The 19076-nt window shown below is 46.4% G+C and overlaps 1 protein-coding gene across 5 annotated transcripts in view; it reads right to left on the bottom strand.

Moving 5' to 3' along the window:
- Positions 1–7651: 7651 nt before the first annotated feature.
- The window catches only part of ILDR2 (immunoglobulin like domain containing receptor 2), a 40561-nt gene continuing 29136 nt past the window's right edge, over positions 7652–19076 (bottom strand). For 2 of the 5 annotated variants that reach the window (XM_066571899.1, XM_066571902.1), the window contains 4 exons: positions 16926–17042; positions 15354–15558; positions 13585–14278; positions 7652–12365 (listed from right to left, as the gene is read on the bottom strand). In XM_066571899.1, coding sequence (XP_066427996.1) covers positions 12330–12365; positions 13585–14278; positions 15354–15558; positions 16926–17042 — 1052 coding nt within the window. In that variant the 3' untranslated portion in view covers positions 7652–12329. Of the gene's footprint in view, positions 12366–13545; positions 14279–15353; positions 15559–16925; positions 17043–19076 lie in introns of those variants that run through there. The other 3 variants (XM_066571901.1, XM_066571903.1, XM_066571898.1) reach the window with 2 other exon arrangements.

The raw sequence follows: 19076 nt of genomic DNA, 5'->3' as shown, positions 1-19076 counted from the left end.
ATCAGATAATTATTGTTTTTATTTTTCTCTGAGGCATCTCAGCTTTCTAGGAGAAGAAATCTTGGCAAAGGAATTTTTCCAGAGAATATGATAATGACACCAGTAGTCTTGGTTTTAGATGGTGTTTGCATCTATTTATTTAAAACCCCCACAGCACTGTGCTGGGTGCCTCTGTGTGCATATTGTGGGCCCAGCTGATGCTGTTCTGGGGCCATGTCTGTGGAACAGTGTGTTTGCTGGGTTGTATCATTGTTAAATTGGCAATTCCACAAATCACGCTGCTGTCTGGCAGCTTGGTCCTCAGCAGCAGTTAACTAAACTAAAATCCTAATAGGTGTTTCTCTGAGTTTTTTTTAGGTGCTTTTGGGGGTAGCACTTTATGACTGTTTTTATGTCTTTAAAAAGTATTTAGGATAACTTTTTCAATTGTGGTCTTTTAATTGTCTGATGAACTGAAAATGAACAGGAAAATGATGAACAGAAGAATGATGGCACTTGAAAAATAAGCTGTGTCAAACTGATTTTCTATTAAATGCTCAACATTTTTTCTTGGATAAAAAGAATATTTTGAATTCAAATACCATGGTTTTGCATTGTTAATGATTACAAAGAGGTAATTATAATTTCTTGACTGATTCCGAGAATTTCTGTGATGTTTCTGTGAGTGGTTTTGACAGTTTTAATAATTACTTTCTAAGGAACATGAGGGATGCAGGATTCTGAGAAAGCAGAAGGATCTGACCTCTGAAGGGATTTTCTTCACTTTGAGGAGGAGAATATTACTACTGGAAGTGTGTCCTTAATAGGAATTCTAGCTCAGGCGACCACTTGGTACGGGGGAGGAGGAGGGAACTGGCAGTAATAACAAAGATGTTAATATCTCTAGCATGGAAGAACTCCCTGTAATGAGTGTGGCAGTATAGACTGAAATGCCTGTTCCACCCACGAAGACAAACAGGGGAAGAAATCACAGTGTGCTTCAGGCAAGAAAACGAAGCCATCGAATCTGTTGTGCTGCAGAATTTTTATTTTCAGCACCACATACAGGCCTGGTGCAAACAGTGAGCTTTCACACAGGGGTGAGCTCCCAAACAGGGGAGATCACTTAGGGCAGAGAATGCCCAGCATGAGGAGCACAGGATCCCTAGGAAACAAGCAGGCTGTGACCAGAATATGACTGGAATAACAGTCTGAGTAATGTGGATGCATCCATGCCTCCCTCAGCCACCAACTGCTGCCACAAAGGGCACAGCTTCTGGCTCCACTGGCAGCAGATCTGGTTTAAGGCATTTGGTCCCTACTCCCACCTTCTCCCTGAGAGCCTGAGTAATACAGTTGTGCTGAGTAAGTGTTCACATGGCTGTGCTCTTAAGATCCATGAGATGATCCCTGCTTTTGAAATGACAGACTTCCCAGAGTTCATTCCAAACTCAATTAGTCCAATCTAGACCACAGGACTCACGAGGAGCAGGGTATGTACCGCTGAGAGGCTTGGAGTCAGAGAAAAGACAGGCCAAAAAAAAAAGGAAATAAATAATATGGCCAGTATTGCTGTTAGTTCCCAAAAATTACTTAATTTAAGAGGTTTGTTGCTTTTCTTCCTCTTTTTTTTTAAATGTTTCCAAGAAGGGCTAGACCTGAAAAAGCCTGACACATTGCCTTTGTTGCTTCTGCATTCTCAGCCCCATCAGAAAGTCCATTGCCACCAGAGGATGGAAACTACAATTCATTTTGGTGCTGTCCTTGCTGCACATGCTGTTACCAAAACATTTATTTATTCTGATTGGTAATTCTGCCCCCATAAAGCAGCTGAAAAAATGTCTCTTGCCTCAGAGCTGGAGTTGCAGCTGGTTGTGTACATTTGTGGAATGGACAAAGCAAGGCCAGGGGGGTCACACTTACAGAGTAAAAGGTGCCAGGGGCACAGAAGCCAAGCAGTATTAACCCAGTGAACTCTTCTGCTCTAATACAGTTTCTGTTTGTTTTTCAAACGACCCCACAGCATCCAAGTCAGATTTATTGCATGGTTAATTCAGGTTCCCTTAGCTGGGAGCCAGGCAGAGTGGGAGAACTATGAACATCTGAGGACATTTTCTGTGCCACACTTTTCATATTCTCTCTTAGTCATTCACTGAGGCACAGGAAGAATCGGCAGCAGGCCATTTTGGGATCAGCCTCTTTCTAGAGATGGCAAACAAAACTGCAGTGAGGACTTGCCTGACTGCATGACTTCTCAGAGAGATGGCTGTCACTGTTCTAAAAATGCCAGGTTGCCACCTAACTAATTGTGACCTGGACAACATGTTGGTTTTGGTGCACCTTGTGCCCCCATGGGCAGCCTTGTTCATCTGGCAGTGAGAGTGGCTGCATGTGGGCTGTGGCAAACAATTTTACTCCAGAATATACTATATATAGAGAATATAGTACACTAGTACCTCATGCAGAGCAGATGGGCAGGGACAGCACCCAGGTTCACTCCCTGGGGCTGCATTACACAGGGTGAAACGACATAAGAGTCCTGATCAGCTGAGTGAGATGATCAATGCTCATGCAGCCCCTTTGTGTTGCCACTTGATGTGCTGAAGCACACCAGCGTGTTACCCTTCCCTTTGCTTGAATTTAGTGCTCATCTGCAGGCAGCTGTTTTCCTTTTCCAGACTCTCCCTACTGGCTGCTTCACAAACACCAGTGTTCTCCCTCACTCCCCTAAACAGTTTATCCTGTATTTTGACCATGACTTTTTTTGTTTTCCCATTAATCTGAATGAGATTAATCATGAAATCAAGTGTAATTGAGATGCTCAAACATTAAATCAGTTAAGCTTAGCTGGAAGGGCAGCTTTTTAATTGATTTTCTTGCAAGTGAGGTTGAGCTTTTCACAGAAGTGTGTGGATCTCAGATGCTCCCAGCAATACTTGGGATGCTATCCACACTCTGCCTTTCAAAGATCTTTGAAACTAGGCTTCTGCTCTTCAAAAACATTTTGAAATTTGTTCTCTACATGCTGCACATGCTCGAGTGTTGAACTTTTAGACTTATAACTCTCAAAATCCTCTAAAGCCCCTTGTTGTTGGGAGCTCTGTAACTCCAGGCTCATTGATATGATGAGGGAAGTTGGGACACAGGAATGTTTCATCTACAATGCAGCATCTTCTCTTAATTAAGAAGTGTCTCTCATCAGGATGACAGTCTGTCCATGGAGACCTCTTGATTACAGAGCTCTGCTACAGCAGCTTTCCTTTTACAGCTATTCACAAGAACCAGCCTGGGTTGCATTTTACTGAAACTGGGGAGAGATATTTTTCACTCAGGCACATTACTGGCCTGAACAGAAGGCAGCCTCAGATCTCTCTTCTGAGGAGCGAAGACAAAAAATTTTATATAGATAAATATGTATTTCTATTTGAAGAGGAAAAAAAAGGGAAAAAAAAGAGAAAAATAAAAAAAAACCAAACACATTTCATCATTTTCCTCCCCCAGTACTAATTAAAACATACCTTAGGCTCAGAGGCTGCTACCCACACAAGTTCTGCCACTCTGCCCATGGGGTGAAGGCCTTTCAGTGCATGGGACCAAGTGCTCTCCAAGCCTTGGCAGCTCAGCTCCACAAAGATGCAGTTCCAAGTTGCATCAGTTGGTTGCACATTGCTGTCTCTGTAAATTGGCTGCACTGGGGTGTTGTGTGCACTGTGGTTTTACCAATTTGACCAGGTTTACTCTCTCAGAAATCCTGAGCACTTGACTGTGCTGAAAGCTCAGCTCAAGAAGCTGGGACTCCAAGTTATAAAGAAAAGCATTCCAGGTACCAGGTCCACACACCCTTTCTATATGCACTCAGTAATTGTGGCCAAGTTAACGAAAAGAGAAAGAGAAATCCAGGAGGAGTTTACATAGCTAAGATAGCCTTCATTTTAGTGACCTGACCCTCCTTGCAGAATCAGTGATGTGAAGATGAGAGAGGGGTTGCAAGCCCCTTGTGAGGGATGCTGTCAGCAGCAGGGCTGTTCCCTGAGGGCAGCCCAGAGCCAGCAGCAGTAAATCCTGCTGGGCTATGGCTATGTCCTTCCCAACAGGACACAGTCCCAGGGGCCAGAGGCCTCTGGGCATTCTCACTTGGCTGACTTGCTTAACCCATATTTCCCCCTACATCCTCCTGTAGGGGTCCATTTGCAAGGACCATGAGTGTCTTTTCTGTCACTGCACATAAATTTAGTAAAGACTAATAGACAGCCTGGTCTTTAAGAAGGACACAGCAGTGGGCACTGTATCTTTACACTTTTTACACACTTTACACATCTTACACACTTCACACAAGGTAAAGCTTTTAGCTTTTCTGTCCTGCTGCTTTAGCTGATCTCCACCCTCCTGGATGCTAAAACTCCTTGCCAATACTTGTAATTCTACAGACCTGAGGCCTGTAGAAACACACATTCTGGTTTTGCCAGGAAGCAGAGAACTTTCAGAGAGTAAATTAATTAATGATTTAGCAGGCTCTTGACTGTAAAATGCAACCAGTTGGAGCTCTGTCTCTCACTACCCTGGAGTACCTATTCAGAGACAAGTGCACTGAGTGATTTGTTGCTCCAAGAGAAGATCTGATAACTGGGACAGGAAAATCACTCCCGCCTGCTCTGGAGAGGCTGATGGAAACCAACATGACATGTAAGCAGAAAGGATTTCTGTCACACAGCAAGGACTAAATGAAAACACTACACATGCTGTAATAAGTGGTCCTGTGCCATTTGAGGCAATTTTTTCAGACTCCTTTCTCTAATTCATTCAGAAATGCCCCTGAATCACGAACCTGTACCTACAGCCAGGTGCTCACAGTGCAAGTTGTAACCAGGAATTGCAGTGGGAGCTGCAGGGCACCTCTCCTTGGCTGGCACAGACACTTTCCCACCCAGAAGTGACGTCCTGCAGAGCTCTGAGCTGGGTGACCTCTCAGTGTTTCTCTTGTCAGGTCTCCCTCACCCTCATTAGTCTTTTAAGGTATGGATGGACACCTTTCCTGCTCCATGTTGGCTTGGAGACTTCTGCAGAGAGAGAGCATTGAGGGATGGAGAGAGGAGTGATAAAGAAGCCCAAAGAAAAACTGAGCACTTTCAGAGGTGGTAAAACAGAGGATGCGTGACAATTGTCAGAGCCAAGGGATGCTCTGCCTTGCACAGGGAAATACAGGGCAGAGCTGAGAGCTGCTTCTCCTGCACCTGACTGCTGATAACACCTATCAGACACGATCTAAACATGTAAATGCTGTTTAGGTTACACCTACAAACGATGTGAGCCTTAATCCATTATTTACAACACTGAGACAGGATCTGAATTAAGGTGATTGTTTGTGACACAAAAATAATCAGTCCAGAGTACTGCAGACTAAGGACAAAGAGACCACAAGAAAAGAATATGTCTGTACTAAAAAGATGAAAGTTTTCTGAATAAAAAAAAAGTTTTACATGTGCAAGAGCAGGGGAGAGTTTATCCTTTCTCTGAAGGAGTGTGACTCCATAGGGTACCTTCATGGATTTTTTATATAAAAATACTGGGCAGAATGGTTTTTGTATGTTATCCTGTGAATGGTATGAGATTTATAGAGGGTCTGCTGCTCCACTGGAAAATATTTGGTTTATTGCCCAGTAATCAAAAAAATGGGTTGAAAACTACTCATGTAAACTGCTCATATCTTAGCAAAAATGGGGCAAATTATTTGCCTGCAGGATAATAAAAAGGCAGATTGGTGGGAGCTTTCCCTGCTTTTATTCTCCATGGTGACAACTCAAAGGCAATGACTTCGATGCTGTAAGCATGGCAAATGTATAATGCTTGGTAATTGGGGATGTGGATGTCTCCCAAAAAGCTATAAAAGTGTTACATTTTCATTATGGAGTATTGTTACGTCCTTCTCCCCCTCATATTGAAAAAGTTCATTACAGGGGAGGACAATCTAAGTAAAATGACAGCAGCAAAGAAAGCCACTCACTCACTGTGTAATGGCTGGGAAATGGCTGTGGTAGGCAGCAACAGAGGCAGGAAAAAAGCCCAGCCCATTTGTAAACAGCAAGAGAATTGTACCCCTGGGCCAGGGCTCAAGTTTCCCTGGACTGAATTTTGCTTTTAAGCCAAGCCTGTCAACTTCTAGTTCACACTTCTAACTCACCTGCAAGTAACAGCACCTTGGAACTCCATTTGCTTTCTGAGTCATTAAATGCTACTCCTCTCTGCCGCTGCTCTCACCAAGGACAATGAAACCTGAATGCATTTGCTCCTGCTCTTTGCACTCCACACCTCTGACTGCAGCTGCCCTGGGGATGGAAACAACACTGACCCGTTTTGAAATTATGTTCAGCTTTCATTTTTAAAATGTTTCCAGTAACACCACTGCTTAGGCTTGAGAGAATATCTGGAGGGCTTGGGGTTTTGTTGTGGGCATTCTGTAATTTTTGTTTTTATAGGGGGTAAAAGTGCCTTTTTACAAAATGCCACTCATTCTACATCCAAACATCTCCATTGGAACCCCTAGGCACCACACTGAAGGCTGACTGCAAATAGCCAAAGGAAAGCAGAGGGGCCAGAGAGGCATGACGAGCATGACAAAAAATGACAGGCAAAAGGGAGAGGAGGTGATGGCCTCCCCTGGTGAAGCCCCAGTGCAGGAAGGGGTGAACGTCAGAAAGAATTACAAAGGCCACAAGAGAATTCATATGGGAATCACGGCAGGTTCCTTCCTTTAGTATTAGCTAACTTTATTCTTTAGATTTCTGCTTCTAATGCTGGTAAATCCAGCTGGCATTTCTGAGATCACATCAAACTAATAGCTGTTCCTTCACATTATGCAGTAGATACCTTCTCTGATCTTGCAGGAAATGAGAAAGGGACTTTGTGAGCCCCAGGTGACATGAGGGTGGTTTCAGCATCACAGCTGTCGTAGAAAGCACGTACAGCCAGCAAAGCCTCATGGAGATAGTACACCACAGGGGTTTCTGCAATTAGAGGGGCAAATCTGCACCTGGTAGATGCCAAGGCATCTTTGCTCTGGATTCTACTTTGCTCCAATAAAAAATGGGCTAAAGCCCCTTTAGCTTTTATTTCCACGTGCCAAACCTTGAACTTGGTGACCAAGAACAGATCCTCATGCACATCTTGTGTGAAAGCTACCTGGAGAAAAAGACAGCTCCATGCAGTTTCTCAACAATCTCCACATCATTATTTTCAGAATAGCCCAGGCATGATAAACACGGTTGTGCTGCATTTATGTACCTGGAACAGTTTGTGGCAAGGTTTGACTTCTGCAATATTTTGTGACTGCTCCTTCTCAGGGATCTCTCCCAGCAGCTGTCCTTCACCTGTCAGAGATGCAGCTCTGGGGTGCACTGCTGATGGCCACCCCTGACCCAGCTCCAGTAACAAAGGTGGGGATGTCACAGCTCCAGTCCCCTGTACCATATGCCAGCACAAAGACCTGAGCAATTCTGGCTGCCTGTTACAGCTCATAAATGTTGGGGGTTTCTCAAAAATGTAAAGTATTGAGAGTGCTAATTTTGTTAATTGTCCATTTCAGTGGAAATGGGAGTGTTCTGAGGATCTTCACACTGAGGCCACCCATTGGAACTTTTACAATATACTTTGAAGGAATAATGGAATTGATGAAAAGTCATTGTCATTGATATTTATTTTCCCATTCCATTATATAAAAACCTTTTTTTTCCTCCAGTAGCCAAGATCACTTTTTCTGACAGTACAGCCAAATCTACTGCTAAAGCTTGATCCTGCTTTTGCTTTAGGGGCTCTTTTAAATTTTTACAGGATTCTCTCATTATCTGTTTTCTTAGCAAATCACTGTTGTGATGCTCTCATTTTAAGACCACAAAACTCTCCATGTCCTTGACATGACCCAGGCATCCGTATCCAGTAAGAAAAGGATTTTAATTTTATGCCAGCAATAAAAATTCATCACTGGAAAACTTATCATTTAAGACCCCATATTAACCAGGCTCATTATTTCCCAGCACCAGCATTCTGCAGGTGTTCTGAAAGATGGCACAGACACAAACCATTACTCCTCTCCTGAAACATGAGCTGTCTGTCAGTCTCTGGCCCCCTGCTGCAGGAGTCACAGGTCATTAGGGTTGTGTAGCTGTGCAGATACTCTAGTCACCCCTCACTTCTTGATTTGGTCCATTTGCTGCTGCTGCTGCTGCAGACACATTTCTAATGGGAAAAATAAAGGTAGCCTGAGGACAGATGTGATCAGTAACTGAAAATTCCTGTAGATTTGTACAGAGAGATACGAAATCCAATAGCAGGGTTGCTGCTGCTCAGATCTGACTTCAGGAAATTAAGACCTCCTTTTTTTTTTCTGCAGCTGAAACTTTTATCATCTGGTAAAACTCACAAAATCACTAGTCATAAAATCTTCAGTACTTTTCCAGGTACTTGGATTCAAGAGATATTACCAAATTCTCACAAACAGTTGTTTGTACAATTAAAACAGTTTTCTTAAAAGAATTGGCTTGCAACTACTTATTTATAAGCTAGATACACAAATGGCAACTTCTTACACACAGTGTACAGATGCCCTAAAGTACCAGCACTGAACAAACAAAACTGACTCAAATAAATGAAGACTTGTACTTTTAATACACACAGCTCATTCCTGAGGGCTTGATCAAATAAACTACAGTGACTGAGATAAGGGACAGAACACAACTGAAATGAGGAGATTGTAATGCTCAGGCTTTCAGTATGATTTAAAATACAGAGGTATTCAGAGACTGTAAAACCACTGGTTTGGCCCCTTTTTGTGATAGTCAGATGCATTTTCAAATTTCTGTGTCAACTGTTTCCTGGGTCTGATGGAAACGATAGCAGGCTAAGCTGCCTTGAAATTCATGGCACAGGAGTTGCCAAGGTCTTCAGGCTAACAAAACATCAACTTACCAGAACCCTCATAGTCAGGAATGAAATGTTTGACTTAAAACAGGATGTAGTGTAGCTCTGTAGGCTTCCCAAGGCCTGAGAGAACTCAGATGGCAGGCACCTGCCCACCTCTTGCTAACTGTGCTGTGATTTTCCTAAAAACACACAATTAATGGTAAAAAAAGATGAAAATACTTAAAATGATAGTCTCTCCAGGAATAATACAGGTAGATGGTAAATGCAGTTGCTAAGTTGCTCTACCTGTTTGAAAAGTCAGGACATCCAGGCAGTCAGATCCCCAGTGCTGGTAAAAGGGAAACATCAGACTCATTTTAAAGGGATAAAAGAATAGGGCCCTGGGAATACTTGACCAATCAGCCTCACCTCTGTGCCCTGAAAGATCCTCCTGGAAGCCATCTCAAGGCATATGGATGGGAGAGAAGTTATTAAAGACAGCTGGTATGGCTTCACCAAGGATAAATCACACCTGCTTACTTGGAGACCTTCTATGACAGAATGACTGCATTGATGGATAAGGAAAATCCATCTGATGCCATGCACCTTGACTTCTGGCCCTTGACACGGTCCCACACAACATTTAGTTTCTAAACTGGAGAGAGATGGGTTTGATGGATGCACTGCCTGATGGACAAGGAATTGGCTGGATGGCCACATCCAGAGGATCAGTCAATGGCTCAGTGTCCAGAAGGACATCAGTAACAAGTGGCGTCCCTCAGGGCCCTGCACCGAGGCTGACACTGTTCAACCTTCATTAATGGCACAGACTGAGCGCCCTCTCAGCACCAAGCTGGATGATGGATGCCATCCAGAGTGACCCTGGGACAGGCCTGGGGAGCAGGCCCACGAGAACCTCATGAAGTTCAACACAGCCAAGTGTGGGGTGCTACACCTGAGTCAGGGCACCCCCTGCTATTGATGCACACTGGGGAAGAATGGAATGGGAGCCCTGAGAAGGACTTGGGGAATTAGATGATCTTTAAGGTCTCTTCCAAACCATCCAACAAATCTGTGATTTTATGGTGCTGGATGAAGATTGGACACGAGCCAGCCACGTGCTCTCACAGCCCAGAAAGCCAGCCATATCCCGGGCTGCATCAGGTGAGTGACCAGCAGGCCAAGGAGTGGCATTTCCCTCTGCTCCATTCTCCTGAGACCCCACAAAGAGTACTGTGTTCAACTCTGGGGCCACCCACACAAAGACATGGACCTGTTAGAGCAGGTCCAGAGGAGGGAAACAAAAATGGTCAAAGGGGCTGGAATACCCCTTCTATAAAGACAGGCTGAGAGAGTTGAGGCTGTTAAACCTGGAGAAGAGAAGGCTCTGAGGAGACCATAGAGCCTTCCAGTGCCTAAAGGGACCTACAAGAAAGCTGGAGATGGACTTTTTACCAGGGCATTGCTTTTCAAGTAAAAAAGGGTAATTTTAGATTGGATACATGGCAGAAATTCATTACTCTGAGGGTGGTGAGACACTGGAACAGGTTGCCCATAGAAGCTGTGAATGTCCCATCCCTGAAAGCGTTGAAGGTCCAGTTGGACAGGGCTTTGAGCAACCTCATACGTGGAAGACATCCCTTCCCATGGCAGAGGATCAAAACTTTAAACCTTGAGATCTTGAAAGGCTACCTCCTGCACAAACAATTCTGCAGTTCCACAATTGTATGTTCCTGCTGGCTAACCTCTCTCTGGCCAGGAAGACCCAGGACTGGGATTTCCAAAACTACAGCCATCACTAGAGGAGTGTGGGGGAAGAACATCATCCTTTCATCAACTCACCTTCTCACATGAAAACTGTCATCAAATCTATGGAGATTATTCTTCCTCTCCCCTGACCATTCCTGGTGGGTAAACTATCTGGCAAAGGAGTAACACAGAAATTAATCTATCATTTTTATGGAGAACTGCAGTTAATGTACCTTGTGTTCCAATCAGTACTGCCAGTATGAGCATCTGAGGCCAGACAGCTTCTCAAATTCCCAGAGGAACAACAAAGATGTCATTTCAGAGGGTGATAATGTCCATAACACAACAGGGCACTATGTTGTTTCTAGGTGTTATAAGGATCAAGATACTGGACCTTGAAATGTTCCCATCATCTTCCCTCACATGGTGATTTTAGCAGCTAAATAAATGACTGCATAATACCCTATGAAAACCAGAATGTCAGGCTTCCAAATGGTGTGAAGCACTCACTTCTAAATAAAGCTATTCCTGAGACAACAGCCACTAAAACCACATCCCAACCAAAGTGAATGGAATGGTTTTAAGTGAAAAGGGTGACTTTCACAGCTTGTAGCCATCCACAGTGCTTACTCTTTTCCTGCTGCTGTTACTGCTCTCTTCAGTAGTAGCTTCTTCTGGGAAACTATTCCCAGAAAGGAGTGATACCAGTGGCACAGGATGAAGGTCTGCAGCTGCCCTCTCACTGAGACTGTGCCCTTTTTGCTTCCTTGGAACGAAAAGGCCACTCACTAGAGTGGCAGAAGTGTCTAGTGGTGCTGGAAGCAGAGCACTAGGAAGGCCAGAGCACTGCTTTTAAAACAGTGGAGCAGGTACTCCAGCTTGAAGCTCTACAGGCTCACAGTTGAGCTGCAAGGAAATGCAACAGCATGAAAACAAAACACAGCTGGGGGGCAGGGGGGAAACAAATCATGCTCTCATCACAATAAAAGCTACTTTGACCCACTTTCAGAACAATACATCAATCTCACCTGCAACTCTCATCACACAACGAACAGAACTAAATATATTGAACAAACCAGCTCATAATTGTCTCTTTCCCCATTCAGCCCTTATCAAGGTAACATCTCATCAGTCATTTTCTTACAGTGTCTGAAAGGATGTGGATTTTCTTTCGTGATTTAGGGCCTGATCAGCTGGAGGCAGTCTGCAGTTGTAAGAACAAGGCCTCCTCCCAGCACAGGGGTGATACAGAAAAGGCTTTAAGTATGAAGACAATTTTGATCCAAACAGAGAACTGAGGAGACAGAGAGAGCAAGAGGTGCACAGGCTTCTCTCTGCATGTGGGACAGGGCAAGAGGCACAAAGGCAGCCTCACTTGTAGTTCAGGGCTGCAGGGAGGGCTGCAGAGGCAGTAGGGATGTGGCTGCCATCCAGAGCAGAATGGAGGGCACTGGAAAACAGGGTGCCAAAGAGAGCCCTAGTCTCATTTTCCTGGCAGACTCCCAGAGCCTCTGAGAGCGAGTGCTGTCCATGGGAGTCTGTCTCTTAGAAAAGCCTCAGCTCCCCTGGATGAAACAAAAAGTTGAAACAGTCCACGGCTGATGGCTGCAAAGGTTCACAGAGGCATGTCTTGCTTGTTGCTCTGCATCTTCTCCACTGCAGTCACCTCATGATATCCAGCCCATCAACATGACAAGTCCACAACAACTTCAAACCACAAGGGACATCCTTGTTGGGAAATCATTCTGAGAGGAAAGAGAGAAGATTAAATGTCAACAGGGAATCTCTCATTGGAACAGACAAAGGGACAGACAAAACTTTGACAGAGACACAACTAAACAGCAACAGCTTTGCCCACTCACAATCCAGTCCTCTCTCCCACAGCCGAGTTACCCTAATGATAAGGTCTCTCTCGTGGTGCAGATTTCCCCAGCTGGGTTAGATGGGGAAGATCCCCTTCCCCAGCAACCATGAACTTATCAGTCCTCAGCAGCTTGGGCTGTGGCAGGATGTTCTGCACTTGCTGGTATCCTGTGTGAGGAATGCCTTTGGCATGAATGGCCCCCACGGGACCCCATGGGCCCATGCACCCACAGGAGTCTGTGATCTCGCCCCTTTCAGAAAGATGTCCTTACATCATCCCCTGCTACCAGCCCTGTCCCAGTCCAGAAGAACAAGAGCCTTTCAACCCTTCCTTAACAAGGATCAAGGCCAAAGCAAAGCCCTGTAATTTCTGTAAGGCCTGGGTAACTTCCCTACCACAATCCTCCTGAACTCTAGATAAACTCCCTCCGCCTTGGATTACCAGGCCACAGATGCCAAAGACATCCCTTACCTCCCCAGTTCCAGGCACATCTGGCTTTCCCCTCCATCATGGACTTCTGTGTAGGAGCTATTACCCTTTCTGGCTTCTTATCCCCTCATTTCCTTCCCTCCTTCCCACAGGGAGTGATACTCAGATGTCGCAGACATCTTTTATGAAAAATCCTTGCCTTAGGATTTTTCCTCCTGAGAAGCTGAGAGGCCTCAGGAACAAAATGTAAACATTGATTATCTGCTGCTGTGGAATGCAACAGCTGGATCTGTGATTGGCCCATGTTGGTTGTTTCTAATTAATGGCCAGTCACAGCCCAGCTGGCTCGGACAGAGTCCGAGACAGAGCCTTTGTTATCATTCCTTCTTATTCTGTTCTTAGCTAGCCTTCTGATGAAATCCTTTCTTCTATTCTTTTAGTATACTTTTAATGTAATATATATCATAAAATAATAAATCAAGCCTTCTGAAACATGGAGTCAGATCCTCGTCTCTTCCCTCAGCCTGAGACCCCTGTGAGCACAGTTACACTCAGACTCCAGGCGTCACCCTCCTGTAAAACCCCCTTGCCCACCAACTCTGGTTAGTAACCCCTGCCTGGTGGCTCTCCGCTCAGCCTATTTGGACCAGGACCACCAGACATGGCCTCACTGTTTTCTTGGGGTCCTTTTTCCTCTTCTTGTCAGAGGCATTGAGGTAGGCCTGTTCCCTGGCCCTGTAGGAAGGGCCTCGGCTCAGCTCCCTCTCGCTGTAGGGAGGCAGGCTGTCCTCCTCCTCCTCGTCCTGCTCGGGGGACGACGACTGCGGCGGTGGCGGCTGCGACTTCTCGGCTTTGTAGGTGGAGGGTGGTGACCAGGCGTAGTAGGTGCTGCCTCCCCTCTGGCTGGGCTGCGAGCTCAGCTTCGAGGGGGTGGCACAGTGGTCACCGCTCTCGTCGTAGCTCCGGGATTTCCTCTCCAGGACGCTGCTGAGGTAGGAGTGATCGTATTTCTGGCTCCCTCCGGGCGTGCGGCTCACCAGCCTGGGAAGGTGCTTCTCCTCGTGGGCGCGTCTGCGGGGCGGGCTGTAGGACCAGCCCCGCTCCGAGTCCGTCAGCGGCTCCCGGCTGGCCCTGCAGCGCTTGCTGTAGTATTCCTCCATGGAGCTGTCCTGGCGGGGCAGGGCCCCGCCGCGCCCGCCGTGCGACTCGGAGCGCTCGAAGCGCCGCAGCTCCTGGCTGTCTGCCCGCCGCGGCCGCTGCTGCCCGTAGGACTCGGCAAAGGCCGCCAGCTCGTCCATGGACACGGCCGGCACTCCCACCGAGAAGCTCTTACGGGACAGCATCTCCGACTTGGATCTCTGCTGGCTGGGAGAGGAAGGAGAAGTAGAGTTAGATCCAGCTGCACTCATCCCCTCGGCTGCCTGCACAGACAATGGAGGGAAACACGCCCTCCTAGGGGCATGAATCATCTGAGCTGTTTTCATCGTCTTCCATAGGAAGAGAATCTATCGCATCCTTGAAACCCTGGGTTCTCTCTGCTGAGTGTAAAGGCAGCTTAGTGCAGATAGCTCAGGTTCTTCGTGTCTAATGTTACCTGAGGTTATCCCCAGGGTGCACCTGCCCTGTCCTCCAATATGCAGGGCTCGATCTGCTTCTCCTTCATCCTAGAGCTTGTAGGTGTATATCCTGCTGGAAAAACCCAAGAGCCCAGCCACAGAAGCTCACAGCAGGGCAATTTTGAAGCAGGTTTAAAAACAGTGAGCTGGTACAATAGCCCAGTACTGAAGGAAGGAAATCCCTACCATTGCTTTTGGAATACTGGGCTGCTTGAGGAAAGGTTGGGCTATCTCTCTTTAGGCACCAGAGTGCAAGTCCTTCAGGCCTGGAGCACCGGTCTAGCTGCACCAAAGCACGAGGCTGTGACTCATATATAATAAAGCACAGGTACAAAACTCAAGAGAGAGATTTGCACTTTCCCACTATGGGAAGGGTGGCTTGGTTCCCTATTATCTCACTTTGACATACCACTAGGACTGGAGCTTGTACCTAGCTTTACCCAGCTAGGGAAGCTTCAGCAGGTTCATTGCTCCTTAACAGATGTGGCTTTGCAATACTCAGAAGGGGCAGAAATAAGAATAAATATCTACTTCAGGAAGAAAAAAGTATTACGACTCTTAAATATCAACAGAAATATATGATTTTTACAGATCTGCTTGCCAGAGCACAACTGCAGCTCTTGTTACATGTTAGAGTTACAATCAGCTTCCTTCTGACCTCATCTAATATCCCGTCCAGATTTCCTACTTCTCTCTAGCCCCTCTCTCCCGCTAAGCAGAGCAAAGGCAGCAGGAAACAGGGGAGAGCTACCAGTCCATCTGTCCCTTCTGCTTTCTTTAGCCCTTTGCCAGACAGAGCTGCCCCCTGCAGTGGTGTCCCTCACCTGTGCCAGTAGCTGTCCCGCTCGTCCCTGTAGTCAGACACAGCCTGGGAGCGGGAGGTGCTGCCCACCATTCCCGCCCAGTACTCGGCGTCGCCGTCCGCGTCCCCCGCGGGGGGCAGAGGCTTCCTCCGCGCCTGCCGGTAGGGCTGGCGGAAGTTCAGGTCCTCCTCGTGCAGGGAGCTCAGCTCAGACACGGTGTTGTTATCTGCAGGGGGGGGTGCAGGGAAGAAATGAGATGGGCATGGCCTGATGGCAGCCAGGCGGGGATTCTGAGGGTATCACAAGCAGCGGGAGATGCCTGTGTTCCACATTACTGACTTCAGCCTTCGGGAAGAGCTTTCCACCTGTCAGCTCCCTGCCCTTGCAGGGTGGTCACTGAGCTTGGTGGGACACCACTACAGCACAGAAGTTGTGCCCCCTCCCCTTTTCCTGGTGTGAGACAGGCTGGCTCTGGATTTGGCCTGACTTGCCCAGCTAAAACAAAAGCAACCCCCTCAAAAAAAGAAGATTAAGGAAAAAGTAAAAGTCTGTCTGAATCACTGTCAGTCTCTACCCCATCAAGCACACTGACATCTGTAGGCCTGACATACCAATCTGCAGAGGTCTTTTTATAGTAAATCTTGTGGGTGGAGAAGACAGTGTGCTCAGCAATGACTGTTTTAGAAGTATATATAATTTGTTCGTTATGCCTAATCTGAACAGAGCTTTGATGTAGTGTCATTCCTTAAAGCCCTTCAATGATTTTCAGGATCCCACACGTCTGTTTTAAGTGAGCCTCTAGCAGTGCCTAACATGGGTTATCTCTGTGTGCTGCCCACAGGAACTGAGCCCCCAGCCTGCCACTGTCCTCTGCACACAGCAGCCACAGGACAAGGAGCAGCACTGCAAGCCCTCCCCACATACCCTGTTCCATTCTGCACCTCTGCCTCCTAATGTGGAAAGATCCTCCCTTGGGTTTGTATACTGACACACATTAAGTGCAGCCTCAGCCTTTATTTAAGGAAATAAAGTGTTCAAGAGGCTATGGGAAGACAGTGAGAAGCTCAGTTCTGAGTTTGCACCATGTCCCTATTCACCACCCTGCTGCTTCTGCAGGGCAACAGCCACTCCAAACAATCTTCCTGCTTCCTTCAAGCCACACTCTGGTCACTGAGCCCACAAAAGACACTTTCAATAAAATCATTCCTCTCCTATTTTGCCATGCTGGGAATTTACAGACACCACATTCTTAAGAAATTGTGAAAACAATATCCCAGCTATTATCACACCACAGGCTGTAGAAGGTATGAATAGGGACTTGGCTTTTCAGATGCTGATGATCCCAAAGTTTAGTTATATGAGTGGACAATTTTCATGAGCTTTTCAGTATCCTTCATTTTGCTGTAAGAATGATTAGGTAAGCACCAGACTTTTAAAATCAGAACATACCTGTAGATCCCTACGACCTAGACTTTATCTGTCCCAATTAGCTTATCCTGGATATCATATCCTAGGAGCTGACCCTGAGACAAACCAAGTGAACTTGCTTAGGTCAGTGGGAAAAAAAAAAATCAAACCATGCTTGTTTCTCACATCGTTCTCGCATCCTCCTAGCCGGGTCAAACTGAGCCAATTCTTTCTCCACATAGTACAGCACCTTCATGGAGTCCCTGTCCTTGTCAGCCTGGATCCTGTACCCTTTGCGCACTGCTAGGGAGAGAAAAGGAAAACATTAGAGGAAAACCCATGTAAGAACAAGGAGCCTTTCCCACAACACTACTAATTCTATAGCTGAGCTCACGTCTGCAGGCAGGTAGGCTGCGTCAAAACACACTGAGTCAGTCGCTGCTTCTCAAGAAATTCGTCTACAGTGTGGGATGTGAAGTTGTAAGAACTTGCATCATTTTCAAAGTTTGCAGGAACAGCAAAAACGGTTTGGAAATGCCCAATTTGTACAACCCAGTGCATCCAGTGATGGACACTGAGCATGGTGGGACATCCTCACAGCACCTCACCCTCCCTCCTGTGAGACAGGCTCGCTCTGGAGTTGGTCTGCTTCTCCCAGCTAAAACAAAAGCAACCCCTCATTGCCACAGAGTGATTCCAACTTCCAACTCCCACAGATGATGGCAGAGAGAAAAGCAGAACTCATTTCTCCTTCCTCAGCACTACTGAAAGGATTTGTCATGGTATGGGAGAAGCAGTCCCAGAAGATCAGGCTTCCTCTAAGCTCTGAGTCTGCAGGAGAAGCAGGTGGCTGAGCATTTGGGAGCTGTCACTGTGCAAGACCACTCCACCCTCCCACCCCCATGAATTCTCCTCACACAGGTTGAAGAGCATGTGGCAGAAGCTCCAGGGAATATAGAAGGAAACACAAAGTCCCACAAAGCACACCACACTGCTTTGAGATTTATACTGACTCCAGGGATGAGGCCAGCCAGGTCACTGGTAGCTGTGAAACTGTCTGCTCTGGGATTTTTTACAAGCTTTACTTTACAGAAAAGGTATCTTATCTATATCTTAGACATACATTAAATCTTTGACTTCTGGAAGTCTGGACAGTTTTTTGACTTGTCCATGTACCTGTGTGTAAAAAAGAAGGCCCTACACACCTGGAGCCAAAGCAGATTTAACTCTGGCAGGTTAGCTCCATGCACACTTTACCTACTAACAATAGCTACAAACAGCCTGACTACCTTAAGGCAGGTCTGTGATCAGCAAGCAGAGAACTCCACCTTTCCACTCTTTCTTTGAAGAAAATAAGGGGTTTACAGCAGATATTTAAGAAAGGTGTCAGCCTGGAGCTATTTCAGGATTGACAGAAATTCAGGTCTAGGTACAAGAGAGGACTACAACCCTCAAATCCAGCCTTATTAGAGAACCATCATAAGGACAATTCACTGAGCACTACAAAATGGAACCTGCCTGCCTTGCATGGGGATAACATGTTCCCTTGTGGGAATACTGCAGTGTTGCATGAATGCTCCTGCTGGGGAACAATTTAAACACTTGGACAGTGGTTCTGAGCCAACCTGTTCCTTCTGTTTTATCCCTCAGCACCGCAACACATCGAGCTATTACCATATGGGTTCGGTAGTACGTCGCATAGTCTGTGCTGTGTGGGCTGAGCAAGGACTTGGCAGAGGTATTCTTAGGCACCTCCTGCCCTAAACTGCTGTGCATGTGTCTCTGTGCACTAGGAAATAATCATGCTGTGCTTCAGAAATGGCTATGCCTTCAGAAGCAAAGTGCTTTACTGTGGGTTTGGACTGTGTAAGGTAAGTGATTACATCTTGAGATATTACCTTGTGTGTCTGCACTTGGGAATGGTACAGGATGTAAAAATATAGTGGAGGTCTATCAGGGTCCTTCTTTTAACGTGCCTTCAGACAGCTCAGCTGACAGCAGTGTGTGCTTTATTATCCCTGTGAGTGAATGAGTGAGTGCACAGCGGCTGGAAATGCAGACAGTGGTTTGCAGAACACAAGGAATCCTGCCTCTGCCTCCCAAAGTGGAAGCACAGCAGGTCTCCTCAAGTGAGGCTGCACTGACTGGCCTCAGAAGTGACAGCTGTGGCTGCACTGCATGAGCAGCAAGAGCAGTTCTCCACCTCACCATTGTGGCTGGTACCCCACTTCTGTCTGGTACTGTGCCAGGAGAGGCCTCTCTCTATTCTTTCTTCTAACGTGTGGACTAGGAGCTCAGCTAAGCTGTCACCTCATTTATACACAGGCCAGCAAACCA

This window comes from Molothrus aeneus, chromosome 2 (genome assembly GCF_037042795.1).
Source record: "Molothrus aeneus isolate 106 chromosome 2, BPBGC_Maene_1.0, whole genome shotgun sequence".
Lineage (NCBI taxonomy): Eukaryota > Metazoa > Chordata > Aves > Passeriformes > Icteridae > Molothrus > Molothrus aeneus.
Note: the sequence above shows the minus strand (reverse complement) of the source record. Positions and strands in the feature narration are given on the sequence as shown.